The 19,152-nt window shown below is 40.9% G+C and overlaps 1 protein-coding gene across 25 annotated transcripts in view; it reads right to left on the bottom strand.

Moving 5' to 3' along the window:
- Nucleotides 1-4,228: 4,228 nt before the first annotated feature.
- The window catches only part of MYBPC1 (myosin binding protein C1), a 108,578-nt gene continuing 93,654 nt past the window's right edge, over nucleotides 4,229-19,152 (bottom strand). For 9 of the 25 annotated variants that reach the window (XM_083699974.1, XM_083699965.1, XM_083699973.1 and 6 more), the window contains 7 exons: nucleotides 17,446-17,585; nucleotides 14,692-14,851; nucleotides 13,013-13,149; nucleotides 11,970-12,156; nucleotides 9,217-9,275; nucleotides 7,950-7,989; nucleotides 4,229-4,938 (listed from right to left, as the gene is read on the bottom strand). In XM_083699974.1, the coding sequence (XP_083556100.1) occupies nucleotides 7,969-7,989; nucleotides 9,217-9,275; nucleotides 11,970-12,156; nucleotides 13,013-13,149; nucleotides 14,692-14,851; nucleotides 17,446-17,585 (704 nt within the window). In that variant the 3' untranslated portion in view covers nucleotides 4,229-4,938; nucleotides 7,950-7,968. The remainder of the gene's footprint in view (nucleotides 4,939-7,949; nucleotides 7,990-9,216; nucleotides 9,276-11,969; nucleotides 12,157-13,012; nucleotides 13,150-14,691; nucleotides 14,852-17,445; nucleotides 17,586-19,152) is intronic. The other 16 variants (XM_083699987.1, XM_083699985.1, XM_083699972.1 and 13 more) reach the window with 2 other exon arrangements.

Below are 19,152 nucleotides of genomic sequence, written 5' to 3'. Positions count from 1 at the left end.
CCGGTATAGAAGTGCAGCCTTTGTCCTAGTTGGACTTATTCCCAGATAAGAGGGAATAACTGGCGGAGAGTAGTAATTCCTGACTGTTGATGGGAGATGGAGACCCACTACATATGGAGGGGCCACACATGTTTTCTCACAGCACACTACCCACCCTGGGAGTAAGATCCATTGGGCACCCCTAACCTTAGGTTCAGTCGTGGACGACTCTGAGGTTGCGGCACTCATCTCACTTTACTGGCTGAGGGAGCCGGCGTACAGCTTCTGGGTCATGTGGCCAGCATGACTAAGCCGCTTCTGGTGAACCAGAGCAGTGCATGGAAACCGCCGGAGCGGTACCTATTTATCTACTTGTGCTGTGTGCTTTTGAACTGCTAGGTGGGCAGGAGCTGGGACTGAGCAACAGGAGCTCACCCTGTCATGGGGATTTGAACTGCCGACCTTTGGGCTTGTTTGGAGGTTCTAGCGGGAGCGCAGCTATCGTATACCCTTGACCGAAAAACGGTACACTCCTATCTGGGATGGTCGTCCTCTTCCACCGAGCGCGCAGCTTCGGGAGGGACGCACATGGAGCGGTGAGGGAGGAAGGGGACACCCTCCTAGCCAGCCAGATCAGTTGATTATTTCAAGGCCTGTTAGGTGTCTTGGAAGTCATTTAAAACTTTAAAGGTATTTTTTTTTAAAAAAAAACCCATTTATTCTATTTCCTTATCTTAAATTATTCTGTTTCTCCCTATAAATTTGCAAACAATAAATAAACAATAAATTAAAGGTACAATTGAAACATTAATTTATTTACTAGTTTTTAATCCTGTCATTTGTCCACTGAACTCAGGGTTCTTCTTTTCCCATTGTGCCCTTTCCCATTGCATCTCAATAACCCTGTGAGGTGGGTTGTACTGAGCAATACTGTTTTGCTCAGGACCACCTCAGTAAGTTTCATGACCATGGGCTTGGTCTCCAAATTCCACATTTTGTGTTGCCTTGTTTGGAATAAGCACATCACAGAGGCTCAGTGGTATCTTTGCATGCAGAAGGTCCCAGGGTTCAATCCCCAGCATAGCCAGGCAGGGCTAGTAAAGAACCTTGTCTGAATCCCTACAGAGCTGCTAGATATACCAGTGATCTGACTTAGTATAAGGCAGCTTCCTATGTTCCTGTCCCACCTCTTGTTAGACATTACCCTTGCATACTAAATGAACTTTTGCAAAAAAAAAAAAAAAAAAAACATTTTCGAAATTAAAGTTAATTGCTTGTTGTTCCCCAGCAACTGGTATTCAGTGGCACAATGCATCTTAAAATTGAACTTGCATATAGCCATAGCTATTAGTCACAGAGAGACCTATTTTCCAGATTGTGAAATGGCCTAATCCCCATTATAACCTAAGCTATCGATCATCACAACATCTTGAAGAATGCATGTGGATTAAGTTATAAATTCATGGAGTCTATACGTGACTTGCATTGGAATGAGCTAACTGTACTGAAAGAAAATTTGCACAACATATTTTAAAAGTTTACTTGGGCGCATTGATGCAGGGAATATTTTCTGTGAACCATGTTCTCTGTGCACACAAATGCATTTCAGGTGGTGATTCTGGAGTTTTGAAGGATCTCTGTAGATTCTGAGTCATGCAACATTTGCCATAGAAATGCATATCTGAGGACAGGGGGGTGGGCATTCAGGGGCGCCGACTTATAAAAAATATTGGGGGGGGGGCCATACCGGGGCCCTGCCCCGGGAAGTTTTCTAAATTTTAGATGAAAATTAGTGAGTTTTAAAGTTTTTTAAAAGTATTTTAGAGTCATATGATCAACATTAGAACCCCGAAAACTCGACTCTCTATAACTCCACACTCCGGGAAACTCGACAAGCCTGAAACACTTTTTGGCTTTGAAAAAAGAAACAAAACAAAAACACGCACGGTATTTTCGTAAAAAGCTAATTTAATTTACAGTAACAATTATGCTTATAGACTATTACAGAGCAGTGAATATATAGCTCTGAAAAGACTGAAATGATATTTAAATAAATCCTAAACTATCATTAAAAGAATAAAACATAAAATATTGCTGTCGCACAGTAATAGCACTTTGATTAATAAGTGAAATAGCTAATTTAAGCTTACTTTGAATAAGGCTGAGGGTTCATTAAATAAATATAATATCTCAAAGTTAATGCTTTAATACAGTTAATAAAGTTAATACAGTATGCCTAATACTGTATGTAAATACTGTAATACTGTATGTAAATAACGCAGGTGGCGCTGTGGGTTAAAGCCTCAGCGCCTAGGACTTGCCGATCGAAAGGTCGGCGGTTCGAATCCCTGCGGCGGGGTGCGCTCCCGCTGCTCGGTCCCAGCGCCTGCCAACCTAGCAGTTCGAAAGCACCTCCGGGTGCAAGTAGATAAATAGGGACCGCTTACCAGCGGGAAGGTAAACGGCGTTTCCGTGTGCGGCTCTGGCTCGCCAGAGCAGCGATGTCACGCTGGCCACGTGACCCGGAAGTGTCTCCGGACAGCGCTGGCCCCTGGCCTCTTGAGTGAGATGGGCGCACAACCCCAGAGTCTGTCAAGACTGGCCCATACGGGCAGGGGTACCTTTACCTTTACCTTTTTACACCCTAAAAATATTTAAGTATTTGAAAATAACTAATACAGTACTATAGTAATATAGAAATACAGTACTAAACTAGTACTAATATTTCAAAACTGAAAATTTAACATTCTGTATGTATTTAATTCTCTATTTTATAAAGATTTTTAATATCTGACAGTGAGTTTGGAGTAGCCCAATGCAAAAACCCTGAGGATCCATGCTTTGTAACCACGTTTTTGCACCACTGTGACCCTAGGCAACAGTGGGTGCGTGATTTTTTTGGTGCAATATGTAGCCATGGACATGCTATGTGATCTGATGGTGAATTTGGGGTGACCCAATGCAAAAATCCTGAGGATCCATGTGGATCCGTGCTTTGTCACCACGTTTTAAATGGGGAGGGAAGGAAAAACACAGAAGGGACAAGAAGCACAAGAGGGGTGTGCGGAGAAGCAGCTGGCTAAGAATGCAGGGGAGGAGTTTAACGGGGTGGGGGGGGAGGAAAGGAAGGCAAAAGTCCCCCCCCCCAAGCCAGCCCTCTCTCTCTCTCTCCCACCTGCATCCCTAGAGCACGGAGAGGAGGAGGTGGTGGGCTGGAGCCTGCACGCAGTGTGACTAGGAAAGAATTAGAAGGAAGGACTCGATCCTTTCCTTAACCCTCTGCTTGTCAGGAGGGCAGGGGATTCCCTGCTCTTTGTTGAGTTTGAGCAAACGCAGCAATAGAAGCGGGTGGGCAGTAAGACCCTGAGGCAGAATGCAGGAAAGCAGCAGCTTCTGCCTTCCCTCCGCCCGACCGCCCGATCTTATTTTTGCCTGATTTTTGCCTATTTTTGCCCCTGCGCTCCGGCGAGTCAGCTCCAGGGACCACACATTCGCTCAATAACACACAGAGACATTTCCCCTTACTTTTTAGGAGAAAAAATCTCTGTGTTATAGAGCGAAATTTACGGTAATAATTTTCTTAAATTATTGGGGGGGCAGAGCCCCCCCAAACGAATTTTTGAGGGGGCTCGGGCCCCCTCAGGCCCCATGGAGTCGGCGCCTATGTGGGGATTATCTGGAGACAAAGCTGACTGTGAACTAGCATTTGGGCATGCCAGGCTTTCCCAAATTCAGACCTAATTGATGGAACTGAGGTCTGCTGAAGACACGTATGGCAAGTTCATGATCCATTACAGGAGTCTCTGTAAAATTTCAGTTAACAGGCCAAGATTTAATGCATGGCTTTGGTTTCGCTGTGATGAAGGGCTGTGGTGCTTTGGGGCAGTGCACTGTTTTGTGAAGGCCAAATATAAAGTTATAATACAATACAAAATAAAAACCTTCTGCTGCATTCCCTAAACACACATGTTAGTCCCAATGAACTCAGTGGGACTTCTGAGTAAAACTTATCAGGTTTGTACTATTCATAGTGCAAGCAACTATTTTATTTCACAACTAACTGTTGGTGCCTGTGCTGTAATTTGCACACAGTGTTATTGTGCAACCACGTGCAAAACCTCTGAATGCAAGTTGATTCTTGGCATCCCCATTTATAATCTGGGATCTGTCAATGCAGTTCGAGTAACAAAAGGCAGAACAGTAAAGGTAGACCAGTTTATAGCAAACACAAACATCACAGATACTGAGCTAGCTCTTAAACACTTCAGCTTTATTGTACATTACATGAAACTTTTAGTAGCCAAGAGATTCACAAAGGAGTGAGCTGAACAGAAACCCTTCTAACTGAAGATACATTCCGCTGAAATAACTGTTAAATGCTGCAAATCACATGTGCCAAACAGTCCATTTTTAGCAGCCTAGGAAAGTGTTAGATCCATTATTTATCAAAAGAGGTATGTGTTTCAAGGCCTGACTGCACTGCCACTGGATCTAGCAGTACCTGCTTCTCACAAAAAAAAATTAAAAATCTATCTAGCCATATAAAGTACAAACTTAAATATTAGCTCCCATGCGTATTGGCATAGCTTTTCCCCCCATTTCTTTGCTTTTCAGCATTAGAGAGCGAGAGAGAGAATAAAACAAGCACAATGATGTGGATCATCGAAACATGTGGGTAAGCTTCAACTTCAACATTTCAACTTGGGGAAAAAAACAATCCATGCATGAATTTTTTTCCAACAGCAGTAAGAGGGAAGGGGCAATGCAGCGGGCCATGCTGTGGGAGTGCCATGGTAGGAGTTAAACTGCTGCAGTGCTGGCTGCCAGTTTCCAGTGCAGTGGCGGAGAAACGCTGTGGCCAGGCTCTTTACTTTTCCTCAGGGTTGCATGCTTTCATATAGGAGTCAATGATATGTGGGGGCACCCCTTGCAATAGTAGTCTGAAGAATGAGACCCCACCTACGGACAAGGAGGAAGACAACAGTTAAAGCAATCAAGTGAACAGGTGCTTGCAAAAACTGAATTCCAGCTGCAAGTGTCCTGATATCCTACAGGCACTGACAGTGGGTGGTGGGTGGGTGGAGTGCAATAAGCTGAATGTGCTTCCAAGTAAACAAATTTAGGATTTGCAGCCTTGATGTATCTCTGACTGCAGCATTATTATTTTCTTCATGTAGGGCGAAATGGGAAGAGGCCCATCAAGGACTCATTGGCTCCATGTACAGTCAATGGAGACTTAGAATCAAATCAGAACCAGGGCAGACATCGCGTTTGCCATGGGAATGCTGCCAACAATGGGCTTGCTAATGACAAGCCATTGTTGGCCCCGCTGTAAAGTCTGCAAGTACTCGTCAGGTGAGCTGGTGCCATCGTGCTACAAGTCTCCACACCCTCTCTCAAGAGAACGTGATGGCGAGTCACATGTATCGGTAATGGTGGCAAGAAGACTCAATGTGATGCAACTGATCCATGTGGCAAGTCCTTGTAACAGACCAGAGCACACATTATGATTCTCAGAGGGATGCAAAAGCAGATTCCCAGTGGTAATTCCTTCTCCTCTCAGTTCTTGTTGTAACCCACCCTGGTGTCCTTGAAGTGTGGAGCATAAATAACCTATTGGTAGCATTATGGTTAGACATTAAATGTGTGACGTCTTCTGTGTCTCTTCCTTGCATCTTCCAGCAGTTGAAATAGATGTGTGACATGACATCATTGCATTACGTCACCTGCCTTTTGTCATCTAATGAAGTGCTGAATGCTGTCATGTCTTATCAATTACTTCCTTTCAATTATGCCACACCATGAAACATGAATCAGCCAAGTATAAGGTAACATTTTGTTCAGCCCTGAGAGCTGAGCAAATGGGTGCTTATGGTGAGATAGGTGATTGTTGCACAACTCTCAACCCAACACCTATTTACTGCAGTCTGACTCAAACCACTTCAGTGGTTTTGCAGTGGCATGGGGAAAATGGGGGCAGTACCAAGTTGTGTGGAGGTGAAATAAGTTACAAAATGTAAAGCAGTTTCCCCAAACCACAGCACACTTGCTTATAAGTGACATTAAAGTCAGCACATCTTATTTTTCAGAAAACAGTATTTGGTACTGGTGTGCTAATATCAATTATTACACCTAGTAACAGTAATAGCATTTCCTTTGATGCTTATTCAAGGTTTTAGGAATGTTCCAACTGAACACTTAAATCATTCGTTGGGGGGTTTTTTTGGTGGTGCTAAATCTGTGACCACAAAGAAATTAGGAAGCTGAATGCAGATCACTTTTGTGCTCACAGTTACAAATTAGAGAATAATATCTTTGCCCATCCTTAGTGCTAGTCAAAATGAGAACATTGCCTTCTTAGAAAGGGCTACTGTAGCTAAGGAGCCTTTGTGCAGAAGATTCATCCAATGATTTGTCATTAGACCAAGAGAAAATAGGACCTGTTTGTGGGGTAGCACAGTTGGAGCTTCCACATGGTTCCTCAACATGTTACTGCAGCAATGTCTGCATGCAGGAAAACATGTGGGAAGGGATAATGATGTGATTAATTCCTGTGTTAGCCCCAACTAACTGGAGTGATGCTATCCACCCATTTTATAGGCTCTGGTGTGAGATGGAGCAACAGGAACCAGGAAACCACCACTCCAGTAAAAACAGGTCAACAACCCATTGGTGCATTACAACGCAATAGGCCACATGTCCTTTCCATTGAGTTAATTAGCAATGTTGTGGCCAATCTTCTTTTGGGTACCTTTATGATTACCCAGGGTGTCTTCTGGGTAATCTGAGGGTAAGGTATGCTGTGGATTCATGAAGCAAAAGAGTTTTGTGTGTACAGCCCCTTCATTACCTTAGTTGAAGTACAAACTCTCAATAGTAGTTCCCTTAGCGCAGTGATGGCCAAACTTGGCCCTCCAGCTGTTTTGGGACTACAACTCCTATCATCCCTAGCTAACAGGACCAGTGATCAGAGATTATGGGAATTGTAGTCCCAAAACAGCTGGAGGGCCAAGTTTGGCCATCACTGCTTAGTGTCCTGAGGCTCATTAAGGAGAGGGGAAAAACCCGAGAACCCCTGCTATAAGTGTCCTAGAATTGCCACCAGTTCTGGCAGTACGCGAGGAGTAAGCATGGCCTCTAATAACCAAAAACTTACCTTCTGATGCATTTCCGATTCATGCCATAAACCTAAAGCACCAGGACTTTCCGAAGATGAACTTACCAATTGCTTCCAGTAAGTTTCAGCTCTACAGAGTCATGTTTTACCACTGACCCTTAGGGAGGAAGCTTTTTCCACATTCAACCAAATGAAATTGCAAGTTGCATTTCTGTGCAATCTCCCATATCCAGCTGAAACTGCATTATTTGGATTGTCTTGACTCAAAATAATTAAGGCATGCCACTGAAGGATTTGGGTTTTTTTTTTTTTGTTTTTTTAAAAAAATAAGCTATGCTTTCCTAATCTTCAGTGAATAGAGAAGACAAGACATACATTTTTTTAAAAAAAACTGGCATGCTTTTAAAGCATTCTTTAAAGTCACTGTAGTGTAATTCTTTCAAGTAAAATTAGGTTTGGTATAAATAGCGTCATTTCTTTAGGCCGCTGAACCTTGAGGCCAATTACTAGCTTTAAGTGCTAGAGTGCTCGGATAAATGGCTTGCTTTTTATGTAAAGTAAGCTGTTAACATGGCTCAGGCTTTGTTGCGTCCTGCTGAAGTTTTTATATCTGCATATGCTGTTAGTAAGTGGTTGCGTCACTGCAGGGAGTTGCTATCACAAGCATTTATTGGACAGATCCAGCGAAAGTTGTTAAGAGCACAGTGATATAAAAGTCAGTCTATTACAATATTGATTCTACAACCCCATTTTCATTAAATGACATAATGAAAATTATGCCATACGGTGGAAGGCTTTGTATGACGTAACAACAGACATAAGCTTCATATGCAGGGACCATATGAAAGCTTACCTTAGATGACACTATACATTCAAAAATCCTTACTGTGTAACTAAGGGAGAGAGAGAGAGAGAAGTTGTAAGCACTTAACTTGCTAAACACAAAAGTACAGAACTTGTTGAGTGAAATTATGTTCGCAACTATGATAAGATGACGTTTTAATCCTTAGTCATGTAAAATATGTAAGAGAAAGAGAGGAAAGCAAATGGAGTGTCAAAATAGGCAGGGATCTAGCACTACTTCAACATTAACTATTAATATGTGAAGGTTTATTAATTGTGCACAAACATAAATGATTGGCAGCTAATATAGAAGACACAATGGAGCCAATCAGATTGTGACACTAAAACTAAACAAGGTCAAATAAAACTAAACTAGATCACAGACATATATATATCCAGGATGTTTATCAGTACAGGAAAAAACCACACATGTAGTATTGAACTATTGATATATATATGTATGTATGTATAAGCATAGGTTGAAACTATTAACAGGCAAAATTATCAAGTTTTGTGTACATAAAAAGTTGCACAATTTATGATGCAATCTTATACACACTTACCTGGGAGTAAGTCCCAGTGAACAAAGTAGGATTTACTCCTGAGTAAACATGCACAGGATTGCACTGCATATCCTAGTTACCTTTGTAAGTAATGCACATATCTCTTAAGAAACAGTGTTTATTCTACATGTGTTTGGGGAATGGTAAGAAGGGAAATATCCAAACTAGGTAGAATGGTTAGTATACAGGTTGCTATTTGCTATATAAGATTAACAGAACAATCCTATGCATATTTTCTCAGAAGCAAGTTCCACTGTGCTCAGTGGACTTAATTTCCAGGTAAGTGTGCATAGGATTGCAGCCTTAGTTTTGGAACTAATTATGTACAGTCATTTCATAATGTTTTTCTGCTCATTAAAAAAATTATAGGATTATAGGTAGCTCTTCCAGGCTATCTGAATGTTAAAATTAACTGCATAAACACACTTCTTTGATGTATGCTAGCTGCTGATACATAAGCAAAAAAAGTTACTTTAAGACATGAGTACAGATGAAAAAGAATTTCTCACCTAAGGTCTTCATAATCTGGATGTTAGTACCTAGAGTCTTGATGAATTTGGCCTTTTTTTTGCTCATGCCATATCCAGTATGCCATGAGCAACTATATAATCTAAGAGCAAAGATGAAATGCACACTTTTCATGCAAACACATTTTATATAGGAAGAAAGGAATGGAATGGAAGGTAATGCCCAGGGGAATATGATTTCAGAAACCTGTTTCTGCCCCGCCGAGAAGATTGGTTCTCCTGGGGTAATTACGCCATGATATATCACTGCAGAATTAGAATATTTGTACCAATATTTATTCTCATTTGAAATTATTTTGCATAAATATTTAACAGTGTCAAGCTTGTTTTATTTTCAATTGGTAAACACCAGTTGTAATTTTTCAGTAGTTTTTAATTGACAAAGGAAACAAAAACCTGGACACATATCATGATTAAAAAAAAAAGACAATTAAAGACTTGTCTGCACTAGTCTTTTTTCATAGAATTTAACCTCATCAGACAGGCATCATTAAGACCTAGCTCCCGGCAGCTTGCTCCCTTCTGCGCTTCAGATGGGGGCAGTGGGAACATCTGTGCCAATTCAGGGGAGACCACTGAGCAGAGGAAGCATTAAGCAGGAATGCTTCTTATGCTACGCCTATGGTAGCTGTATGGTAGTTTGCAAATAATCTTGAATTGCAGCTGGTGCAGATAAGCTTCAACAATAAATAACGTGCCCTTTCGGAATGATAAAAAAGATATACTGAGCAGCAGAAGAGGTGGTGACTTAGTAGTTCTTTTAGAATTGGGGGCAAGTAATTTTTTAAAAACACACCAAAATGGTAATGAGTAGTTGTCCTTTTTAAGGATGATGGATAATGATGGATTTTAGTTTTGTTGCAGCTCATTATTTTCAGACCCACTGAAGTCAATTACGTGGGTCTGAAAATCAATTACAATTATTGGCTTCAGTGGATATGAATTGAACTTTTTAGTTCTGAGTACCAAACTAGATACGCCATGGGAAATCCAAAAGGAATGCTGTCCTTGGACACATTCATAGCAACCTGGGAGCTGATTCAGACTGGGACTGTGGCATTGGGGAAGGAAGGGTTCCCTAATGCCATTCACCCAAACTAAAACTGATCTTTCCAAATCTGCTGCATGCTGCGTGGGGCAAATGGGAGTTCAAATGAAGCTGCCTATCAGCAGAGTAAAAATGCTTCTCCAAAAAGTTTGAAGCAAAGTGGAAACAAATACAAAACTGGAATCTTCTTACAATACCGTAGAAGTCCAGCAAATAAATTAAAAGTTCTGCTTCAGTGCCTGCAATACTTGGTTACATTCTTGCAATTGCTAATCTCTATACACACAACTAAAAAGAGCAGCTAGAGCCTAATGCTAGAACCAAACCCTTCTTAACAGGGACCAGCACTATTCATTTCAACTGGAGAGTGCAGCAGATCCAATTATCCACTCAACTGAAATGCAAATTAATGGCTATGCATATATCCAACCCCCACTGAAATGAATGGGGCAGCCTGTATGGGGAGAAGACTACCTTGTACAAAAGCATTTGATTCCAGCATCAGTATACTGCTTGAAACACCTAAATGTTCTTAGGATAAGCAACTAAATGGATGTAAACATTTGTTGACCTTGTGACTTGGTTATGAGGAAAGTATGAGCTACAAGCTCAACCAGTTTAGCAGGAAGGAAGTCTGCTGAACTGTTCTAAGGATGGATTATCAATCAGCTGGTTAAGTAAGGGGTGTTTGACTTGAGTTAATAAAACAGTATCAGGTACCAAATTTTGTGGGTAGGGAGTAGGGAAAGGGAAATAAACACAAGTCTGGGATGGGATATTCGCAATAAGAGGGATTTCTTTTCCAGCTGTGAAGCAAAATGAAATGCATGCTTTCAGTGTGAAGATGTTTAGCTTTTCCATCTCTGGAAGTTAAAACAGAATTTTATGGCTTGGGATGTAGTAAAAAAAACTGTTATACATGGAAGGACTCATGGATGGAAAAGCTGTGAATATGAACATTTTAGAGCCATTTTTACCACAATGTATGAGTCACTGGTGGCATAGAAATCGTTGTGGCTTAAAAAAAAACAAAACAGTGGCATTTTTATCCTAGATTGTGAGTAATGTAATTACAGATTGAGTTTCTGCAGCAGTGTGGGATTTATAACTGGAAAGCTTATGCTTTATAATGAAAGATTAGTCCAACCTGACCTTTGAGGCTTGAAAATAAACGAAATGGCTTTTCTATAGCTAATTGTTTCTCATGTGGTGAACAGTGAGGTCTGCCTGGGATGATGTCATTGCTTCTATGTGGACAACAGAGTAAAAAGGAGTCAAGAAATAGGACTATCCTAATGCTCAATTCTATATAAGAACGGACATTTTGTGGGACCTCTGTCCTGTTTTGAGTTGGGCAAGATAACTAATAAATTACACAAACAGTTAATCAAAGTCCAGAACAAACAGAAATGCAATATACCAATAAAACATTAAATAAATTGAAAGAGAAACATATGGAGATCCAATCACATATCATCCTTGTATACTCCCTATAACGTTCTTGAGATGTATTATTGACATTCAAAAATATTTAACCAACATCTTGGTATTGTTTTCTTTGTGTGTGTGTGCTTTAAGTGGTTTTACAACTTCTTTTCTACTTCAATTGTTGTTGTTTACTTGTTTAATGTAGGCCACCCAGAGACCTTTCAGTTATGGGGTGGCCTACAAATGACACAAGTAAATAAATAAATGGTCAATAAATCAACTGCTCCCTCATAATAGTCTATCACCATTTCACTCATTAAATTTACTCCTCCAAACTAAACAACAACAAATAGCAAAATGTAGCTCTCTGCTATGATCACAAACGTTAAGAAAGTAGGCCTCATGACCTGATCTATATTTCTCACCCCTCAGAAACAATTTTGGGCTCATTGAGACAACCTTACCTTTAACTTCCAATTTGCATTCAACTTCTGCCTCACCCAGACTGTTGACAGCCTTGCAAGTGTATGTGCCACCATCAAAGGGGCTGGGCTTGCGGATCTCCAAGGTACAAACTCCCTGGTTACCAAACATTCTGTACCGGGGGTCATTCATGATAACTATTTTGTTCTTCATCCATGTTATCTTGGGCTGTAGTTAAAAAACAGCAACAAGACGTAGTTCAAAACAAAGCACAAGTTACATTTCCTTTTGTGGTTTTATATCAGTTAGGTTAGGTTTTATATTAGTTAGCTGGGTTTGTGGAGTGGGACACCTGTTTGGATTGTTTTTACTGTTATTTCCTAAATTCTATAGTTAGGTGTGAAGATTCTGAGGAAAGTCCAATGTAGGTTCCTTTACCTCTCAAAAGCAACATCCCCAATAGACTTATTAGCCAATTTAAAGAAAACAGTGTCCATTAAGGTGAGCATAGAAAAAGAAAAAGGTGTGTTTGAAGTTCCCAATATTTTGCTCACCGTGCTCTCCCAATTTCCCCAAAGTAACACAGAAATGAGACATGTGCTTAATTTCTGAGTCTCAAGCTGCCAGGAAAGCTTCAGGAGGAGTAAAAATTTGGCAACTGTAAGTAGCTCAAGTATGTAGTTAGGAAAGAATTAAGTAGTACGAGAAGGCCTTCTCGGTGGCTGCTCCCAGAATGTGGAAGTCCCTTCCAGGGGATGCTAGGCTGCTCTCCTCTTTGCTTTGATTTCACTGGCAGGCAAAGACTTTTTTGCACAGAAAGGCCTTGGCCATTAACTGGCTATTGTGGCAGGGTCTGCTGCGACTGGGTGTTGGACTTGTGTTTTGGTGCTTTTGAATGATTTTGAGTGTTTTTTTAGTACCGTTTTAATTGGGTTACTTATTGTTTTTCAATATTTATATTTATTGTGCATTTTTAGCTGTATCTATTTTGATCTATGCTGTGAGCAGCCTTGGGTCGTTCACTGGGAGAAAGGCGGGGTATAAATAAAATGAATGAACAAATAAGTTCAGTATGATAGCTTACCTTGGGATTTCCTCTGACGCTGCAGTTCAAAGTTGCATTGTAACCAGACACAGCATATGTATTAACTAAAGGCTGGGTAAACATTGGTGGTTCATTGAAATTGAAGTCCTCATAAACTGGGTTTTTGTAGACTTTCCCTGTAAAACAAAAGTTCAGGAACTGCTAGAAAAACAGTATTTTGTATTGTTTTAGCCATACTGTGTGACTGATACTGTTCCTTTTAACAGGTATGTAGAATTATAAGAGTAGGCCTAACATGTGACACACATCAACACTAAATCAAAAGAGAATTAACACAGGCTGCTTTATAGGAATACTGGAATCATTGCCACGAAATACTGTTTACATCTTAACAACCCTGTTCGGAACCTTCACTCTGCTTACCACAACCAACTATGATATTCTATCCTTTATACTATTAGAATCCCTCTTCTACATCCCATTTCTACACTGCCTCCATTTTTTCCTTCTTCCCTGTCCACAGGTGCTGAAGTTTAACTAAACAGCAAGTGTGTGGATGAGGTGGCACCTTAGCAGCTCATTAATTACTACAGCTTTCACCATCCTGGTGCCACAACCTGAGGGTGAGCTCCAAGACTGAGTGAAAAGTATGGCTTGCTAGATCAGACCAATGGTGTATCTAATCTAGCATTGTGTTCCACAGTGGCCAAGCAGATAGATGCTTATGGAAAGCCCACAAACAAATCAGGCGGCCTGGAGTGTACTCTTACTATTTCCGTTGTTTGCTACGCCTGTTAGTGTAGCCATTCAGAATCCTCATTTTGCTCAAAGCAGAATACCTTTCATGGAAAGAAGTGGGATGTGCCAGTTCTGCAATAAAGCAAGAGCTGGCCAAATCTCCCTTGTAAAGCAGACACGGGTTAAGTCTTCCTTATGTTCTCAAAATAGGATAGTAAGTAGTTTATGGGCTTTGGGAACAATATGGCTTTGGCATAATATGCAGTGACAGGACGCATTCGACTTTTCTGACCATCTTCCTTCCTCTTTCCTCAAAACTAGGTTGGGGTGTGTGTGTGTGTGTGTTCTGTGTGTGTGTGCACTTTAGAAGTATTCTGAATATTGCATTGTTTAGACAGGCCTTTGCAATATGTTTTTCTCTTTTTAAATATACTTATTGATGTTCTATTGATGTTTATATGGATGCTTCTGCTGATTTTATCATAACTTCGTATGCTGTATACCACCTTGATATACATTTAGGAAAGTGAGGTTTTTAAATACTTAAATAAACAAACAAACAAATACATACATCAGCCTGAATGGAATGTGATTGCTGTAAGCCAATTATGTGAACTGGCTCTCAGCCCAAACTCGACAGCATTCCTGCAATGAACTGAATGAGTAAATCCACACTATGAGCACTTGGTTGTGCACTGTGCAGAATGGCAAAACCAGACCACTACACATTCAGGCCAGCTGAAATTTTGTTTCAGCATTATATTGAAGGTAAAAACAAAATTCCCATTGATTCTGGTGAGTGAGTAAGATAAATTCATAAGATAAATTCATCTTATGTGAATTTATCATCCAAGTAACTTGAGCAAACAAGTGGCTTTTCCTCTCTCAAAGACAAATAGATTATGCATCAACTCCAAGAAATGAGTGCTCTGTGTTGTATTCTATTTCAGTGTCATAGTTTCAGAGTTAATCTAGCTAACCATCCTTGGCAATCACTGCGCTCTCCGTTGTCCTTGTGGCATCCTCACTGAGGCCACACATATTTTCAGCAAAGATCCGGAAGAAATACTCATTCCCAATGATAAGTTCAGTAATGGTAGCGCTGGTCCGGTGGTAGTGTTCAATGACGGTGAACCATTCCTGCAAGATACAAGGTCAGGTTAAATTGCTATGAACAACTCAATCCCATGATTATCAACTTACTTATAAGCCCACTGAGTTCAGTGAGACTTACTTCCAGGGAAGCATGCATAGGACTTGCTTCCATTACTGTATTAAGCAAACTGACATTTCATAAATGGGTCCCCTGGGAAGACAACCAAGAGATCAAATGTTAAGGGAAGTAAGAAAGTTCATCAAAAAGCCCAAGCTCAAAATAGGTGAAACAGAAATAAAGATATCCATTTAGTTCTATAAGTAGCAGCTGCTTATGTAACAAAAACAGCAACCATATACAGTGGTACCTCGGGTTACATATGCTTCAGGTTACAGACTCCGCTAACCCAGAAATAGTACCTCGGGTTAAGAACTTTGCTTCAGGATGAGAACAGAAATCGTGCTCCAGCGGCACGGTGGCAGCAGGAGGCCCCATTAGCTAAATTGGTGCTTCAGGTTAAGAACAGTTTCAGGTTAAGAACGGACCTCCGGAATGAATTAAGTTATTAACCCAAGGTACCACTGTACCATATGCCATAACCATTTCATAGGTTTTCCAAAGTACCCAATTACGGCAACTGATACGCTTTTTGAATAGCTGTACTATTTTGATGAAGCTGTACTTCATGAAATGTGAAGTAAGAAATCGTTTATTTACTTACTTACTTACATATAGTTTGCAGTAAAATATGATTAGAAAGTGAATTTTGTAATTGGCACATTCCCTTTAGTAGTCCAGATGATCATTCTAGGAAAAGCAATATGCTGAAATTTGAGTTTTCTGAACTTAGGGGTGGGGAACAGGGCAAAGTTCACTTTGTTTGTTGATTGCTAAAGTGCACCACAGATAAGAAAGGCAGAGACTGGAGTGGGGGGGGGGTGCAAAACCCTTCCCATTGCAAGGAGTTGTGTCCACATTACTTAGTTTGCTTGCTTTTTCTTATTTACACTTATAGATTGCCCTTTAAACCCTGTGATCCCAGAGCAGTGAACACACACGATGAAACCATGGAAAAATTCATTTAAACATAGTCAAAACATTGCATTGCATAAAATCAACAAACCTCAGAATCAGCATGGCCACTCACAGACCTCTTCCAAATTATTATTTATTGTATTTGTTAGTAGGTCCCCCCCCCCCGCCCCCACTGAGAACTGACCCCAAAGATCTTAAATGTATTACAAACATTAAAACTAAGTATACAAACCAAAATAAAATGAAACGCTTAGAAGCACAGTCTATGTGTTATATATCTATATACAGTGGTACCTCGAGTTAAGAACTTAATTCATTCTGGTGGTCCGTTCTTAACCTGGAACTGTTCTTAACCTGAGGTACCACTTTAGCTAAGGGGGCATCCCGCTGCCACCACGTGATTTCTGTTCTCATCCTGAAGCAAAGTTCTTAACCCGAGGTACTATTTCTGGGTTAGCAGAATCTGTAACCTGAAGCGTCTGTAACCTGAAGCGTCTGTAACCCAAGGTACCACTGTATAGACATATTCACATATGCAGACCTAATTCAATCTGCAGTCTGAGGCTCCTTCGTCTTGCCTGTCTTTGCTCCACCCTCTTCATACCTCTTTGGATTCTGGGAAACTAGTGGGGAGAAGCTTCTGCCTCTGATTCTGAACTGCTCCCTGCCACAGCCTTTCCTGCTCACGAAACCCTGTTATCTCTTCAGCTTCTGACAACTCCTCCTCCCAGTTTGCTCCCTATGACCACTCATCGTCATCCCACCACCAATGCCCAGGCTCTGAGCCTTCTTACTTTGGGGGTTCCCTTGGGGGTTTCCCAGCTGGTACCTCCCATCATTGCTTTGCATGCAGCCAGTCCATGACACCCAGGGGGTCACCATTAAAAAGGCACATTCTTGTGTTGCCACTCTCTGCACTTCCCTCATAGAGGGCACACAGAGAAGGTTGTCACATGATGACTGCAGGGTCTGGGGTGGTTTATGCCTGGGTGAGTATATTATATAGCTGGCTTAGAATAGTTATCCACCTTAAAGCAGCAATGTTGTTAATGGAAGATTAAATCCATTCAAGAATACTTTATTGAGTACAGCATGCAAAGCACACTTCAAAAGACTCTTGTTCAGCTTGGCAGAGAAGTAACAGCAATGCAAACAGTGTAAAGTTCACAACAGTCACAGCAACTGGGACCAGGGCAGGAGAGGACTGGGCTTTGTTTCATTTACTTATTTAGTAAAAAAATGTATTAACTGCTTTACTCCTCAAGTCAACTGAAGAGAACACAGTGGGGGGAAACCATCTAAACATTAGCAACAGGTCCAGAGTGCAAAATTACTTAACAGCACTGCTGATTTTGAAGTTAATAGACAGCAGAGAAAAATATCCAATGGCCTTACGAAGTAAGGGATTTTCCTGGCTATAAATATGACAGATGTTGGTCAAATTTGTTGTAAAGTCCTTTGTAGCAGCAGCAGCAGCTGAAAAGGCAGCTTGTATCTTGTATCACAAAAGAACACAACATCCACAAGAAGTAGCAACCTTTCCAAACAACCTTGCACATAAAAATCTCATCCTAAGGTTTGCTGGGTCAAAAAGTCTACTTACCATGCTTTTTTTGTCAGCTTTTTGAATTGTGTACCCAGTTATGTTTGCATTGCCATCATCCTTGGGCGGCTGCCATTCCAAAGCAACATTCTCTCCCCAGACATCTGCAATTTTTACAATTTGTGGTGGGCCTGGACGATCTGTGGCAATAAAGTAGCACCATCAATAGTTCACACTTTTCTGCAGCAACAATATGCTCAATTTGCTTAAGTGTTTAACAAACCATGAGTTAACCACAAACTGATGAGCAGGGGCTAAATCTTCAGTTTGGTTTTACACTGCTGTTCACTGCTGGAAACAGAGTTGCTCAGCCAACACAAAATTTAAGCTTGCACTAGCATCCATTAGATGATGTCATGAATTATGTTGCACATGGTTTGAGGGAAATGGCTTCGTGGGCCAATTTGGACCTCCGGGAGGCCAAAAGTGGCCACAGGCCAAATTGTCCCCATCTCTAATTTAAAAGCTGTATTTCCTGTCTCCTCATCAAGTGATCCCCCAAGTGGCGTACATATTATAACAATACAGAACAAAATAATTAACTTGTCTCCCTTGGTAGCAGGGTGACCAACAGAGAGCTGGGGAGATATTACATTCCTATTGTCTTAAGCGGCCTACTGTGAGCCCAGGCACCATAGGCTAATTCCCCTGCAGGAAGCCTGCTTCCAGGCAGAACTGGCTTGTAGTTGTGGGGATTATTGTGTGATCAGATAAAATGCAGCTTCTGACTTGCCTCTCAGTAGCGGAGAAGCCAAGAGAAATGCTGGGGTGGGTGACATTAACACTTATTTCCAGCTCTCTGGTGTTCCTGCTGCTGTCTTTGCAGAGCTTACAGTGAGCCCAGGGAAAATAGATCCTCTCTCCAGAAAGCATGTTTGAACTCAGTGGGCCTTAACTTCTGTGCAAATTTCCATAGGACCAGCTGTTATTCACTTGCAGAAACTGAGTTTCTAGTTTTACTGAATCAAATGGAACTACAGACTGATTCATATAACTGCCAGGCTGGTCCCTCACTCCAGTGGTAACATCTGTATTCTAATGATCACATGCGTCAGGTGGATGATGCCAACACTGAGGGAAGAGGTAGCATAATATCTACCCAAATTGTGTGGTTTGGGGTTTCAAGAGGTTACTTCTGCAGCATAGGTTCTGATCACCTGGAAATATCAACCAAACTAATTTGATAATAATATATGTCCCATTACTCCCCCAATTGCACACTTAGGTGATCAGTATAGGGAGAAATTGAGAAACTAGAGGGATGTATCATGCTTGGGGAGACCTGAGGCTTGTATAGGTACAAAATGTATTTAAAAACAACTCAAGGGCTAATAATAATAATAATAGCTCAGTGAAGAGTGAGCATGACCAGTAGCCACTGAATGTTAAGTATCAAAGGTGTGTAAGTAATAATGGAGCATTCTGGAGAATATCATGATTAGCTTGCTAAAACACTGAACACTCTGATTAGAAGATGAGGACAAACTGTATCATTTTCTTGCAGGTTTTACTTGTATCAACTTAAATGTCAGTATCGCATTTAAAAACTTCAAATATAAGAGTTAAGATACTTCAGCAAAGAATGAATGGCTGACATTCTCTAAATATTTTTTGAAAAAGAGCAGATTTCAGAAACATCAGCATTTGTATCCTCAAACCATCTAACTTTCTCAAAGGCATATTTGTGAGAATCTATTTTTCATTGTG

Source organism: Podarcis gaigeae, assembly GCF_964106915.1.
Source record: "Podarcis gaigeae genome assembly, chromosome: 10".
Taxonomy (NCBI): domain Eukaryota; kingdom Metazoa; phylum Chordata; class Lepidosauria; order Squamata; family Lacertidae; genus Podarcis; species Podarcis gaigeae.
Note: the sequence above shows the minus strand (reverse complement) of the source record. Positions and strands in the feature narration are given on the sequence as shown.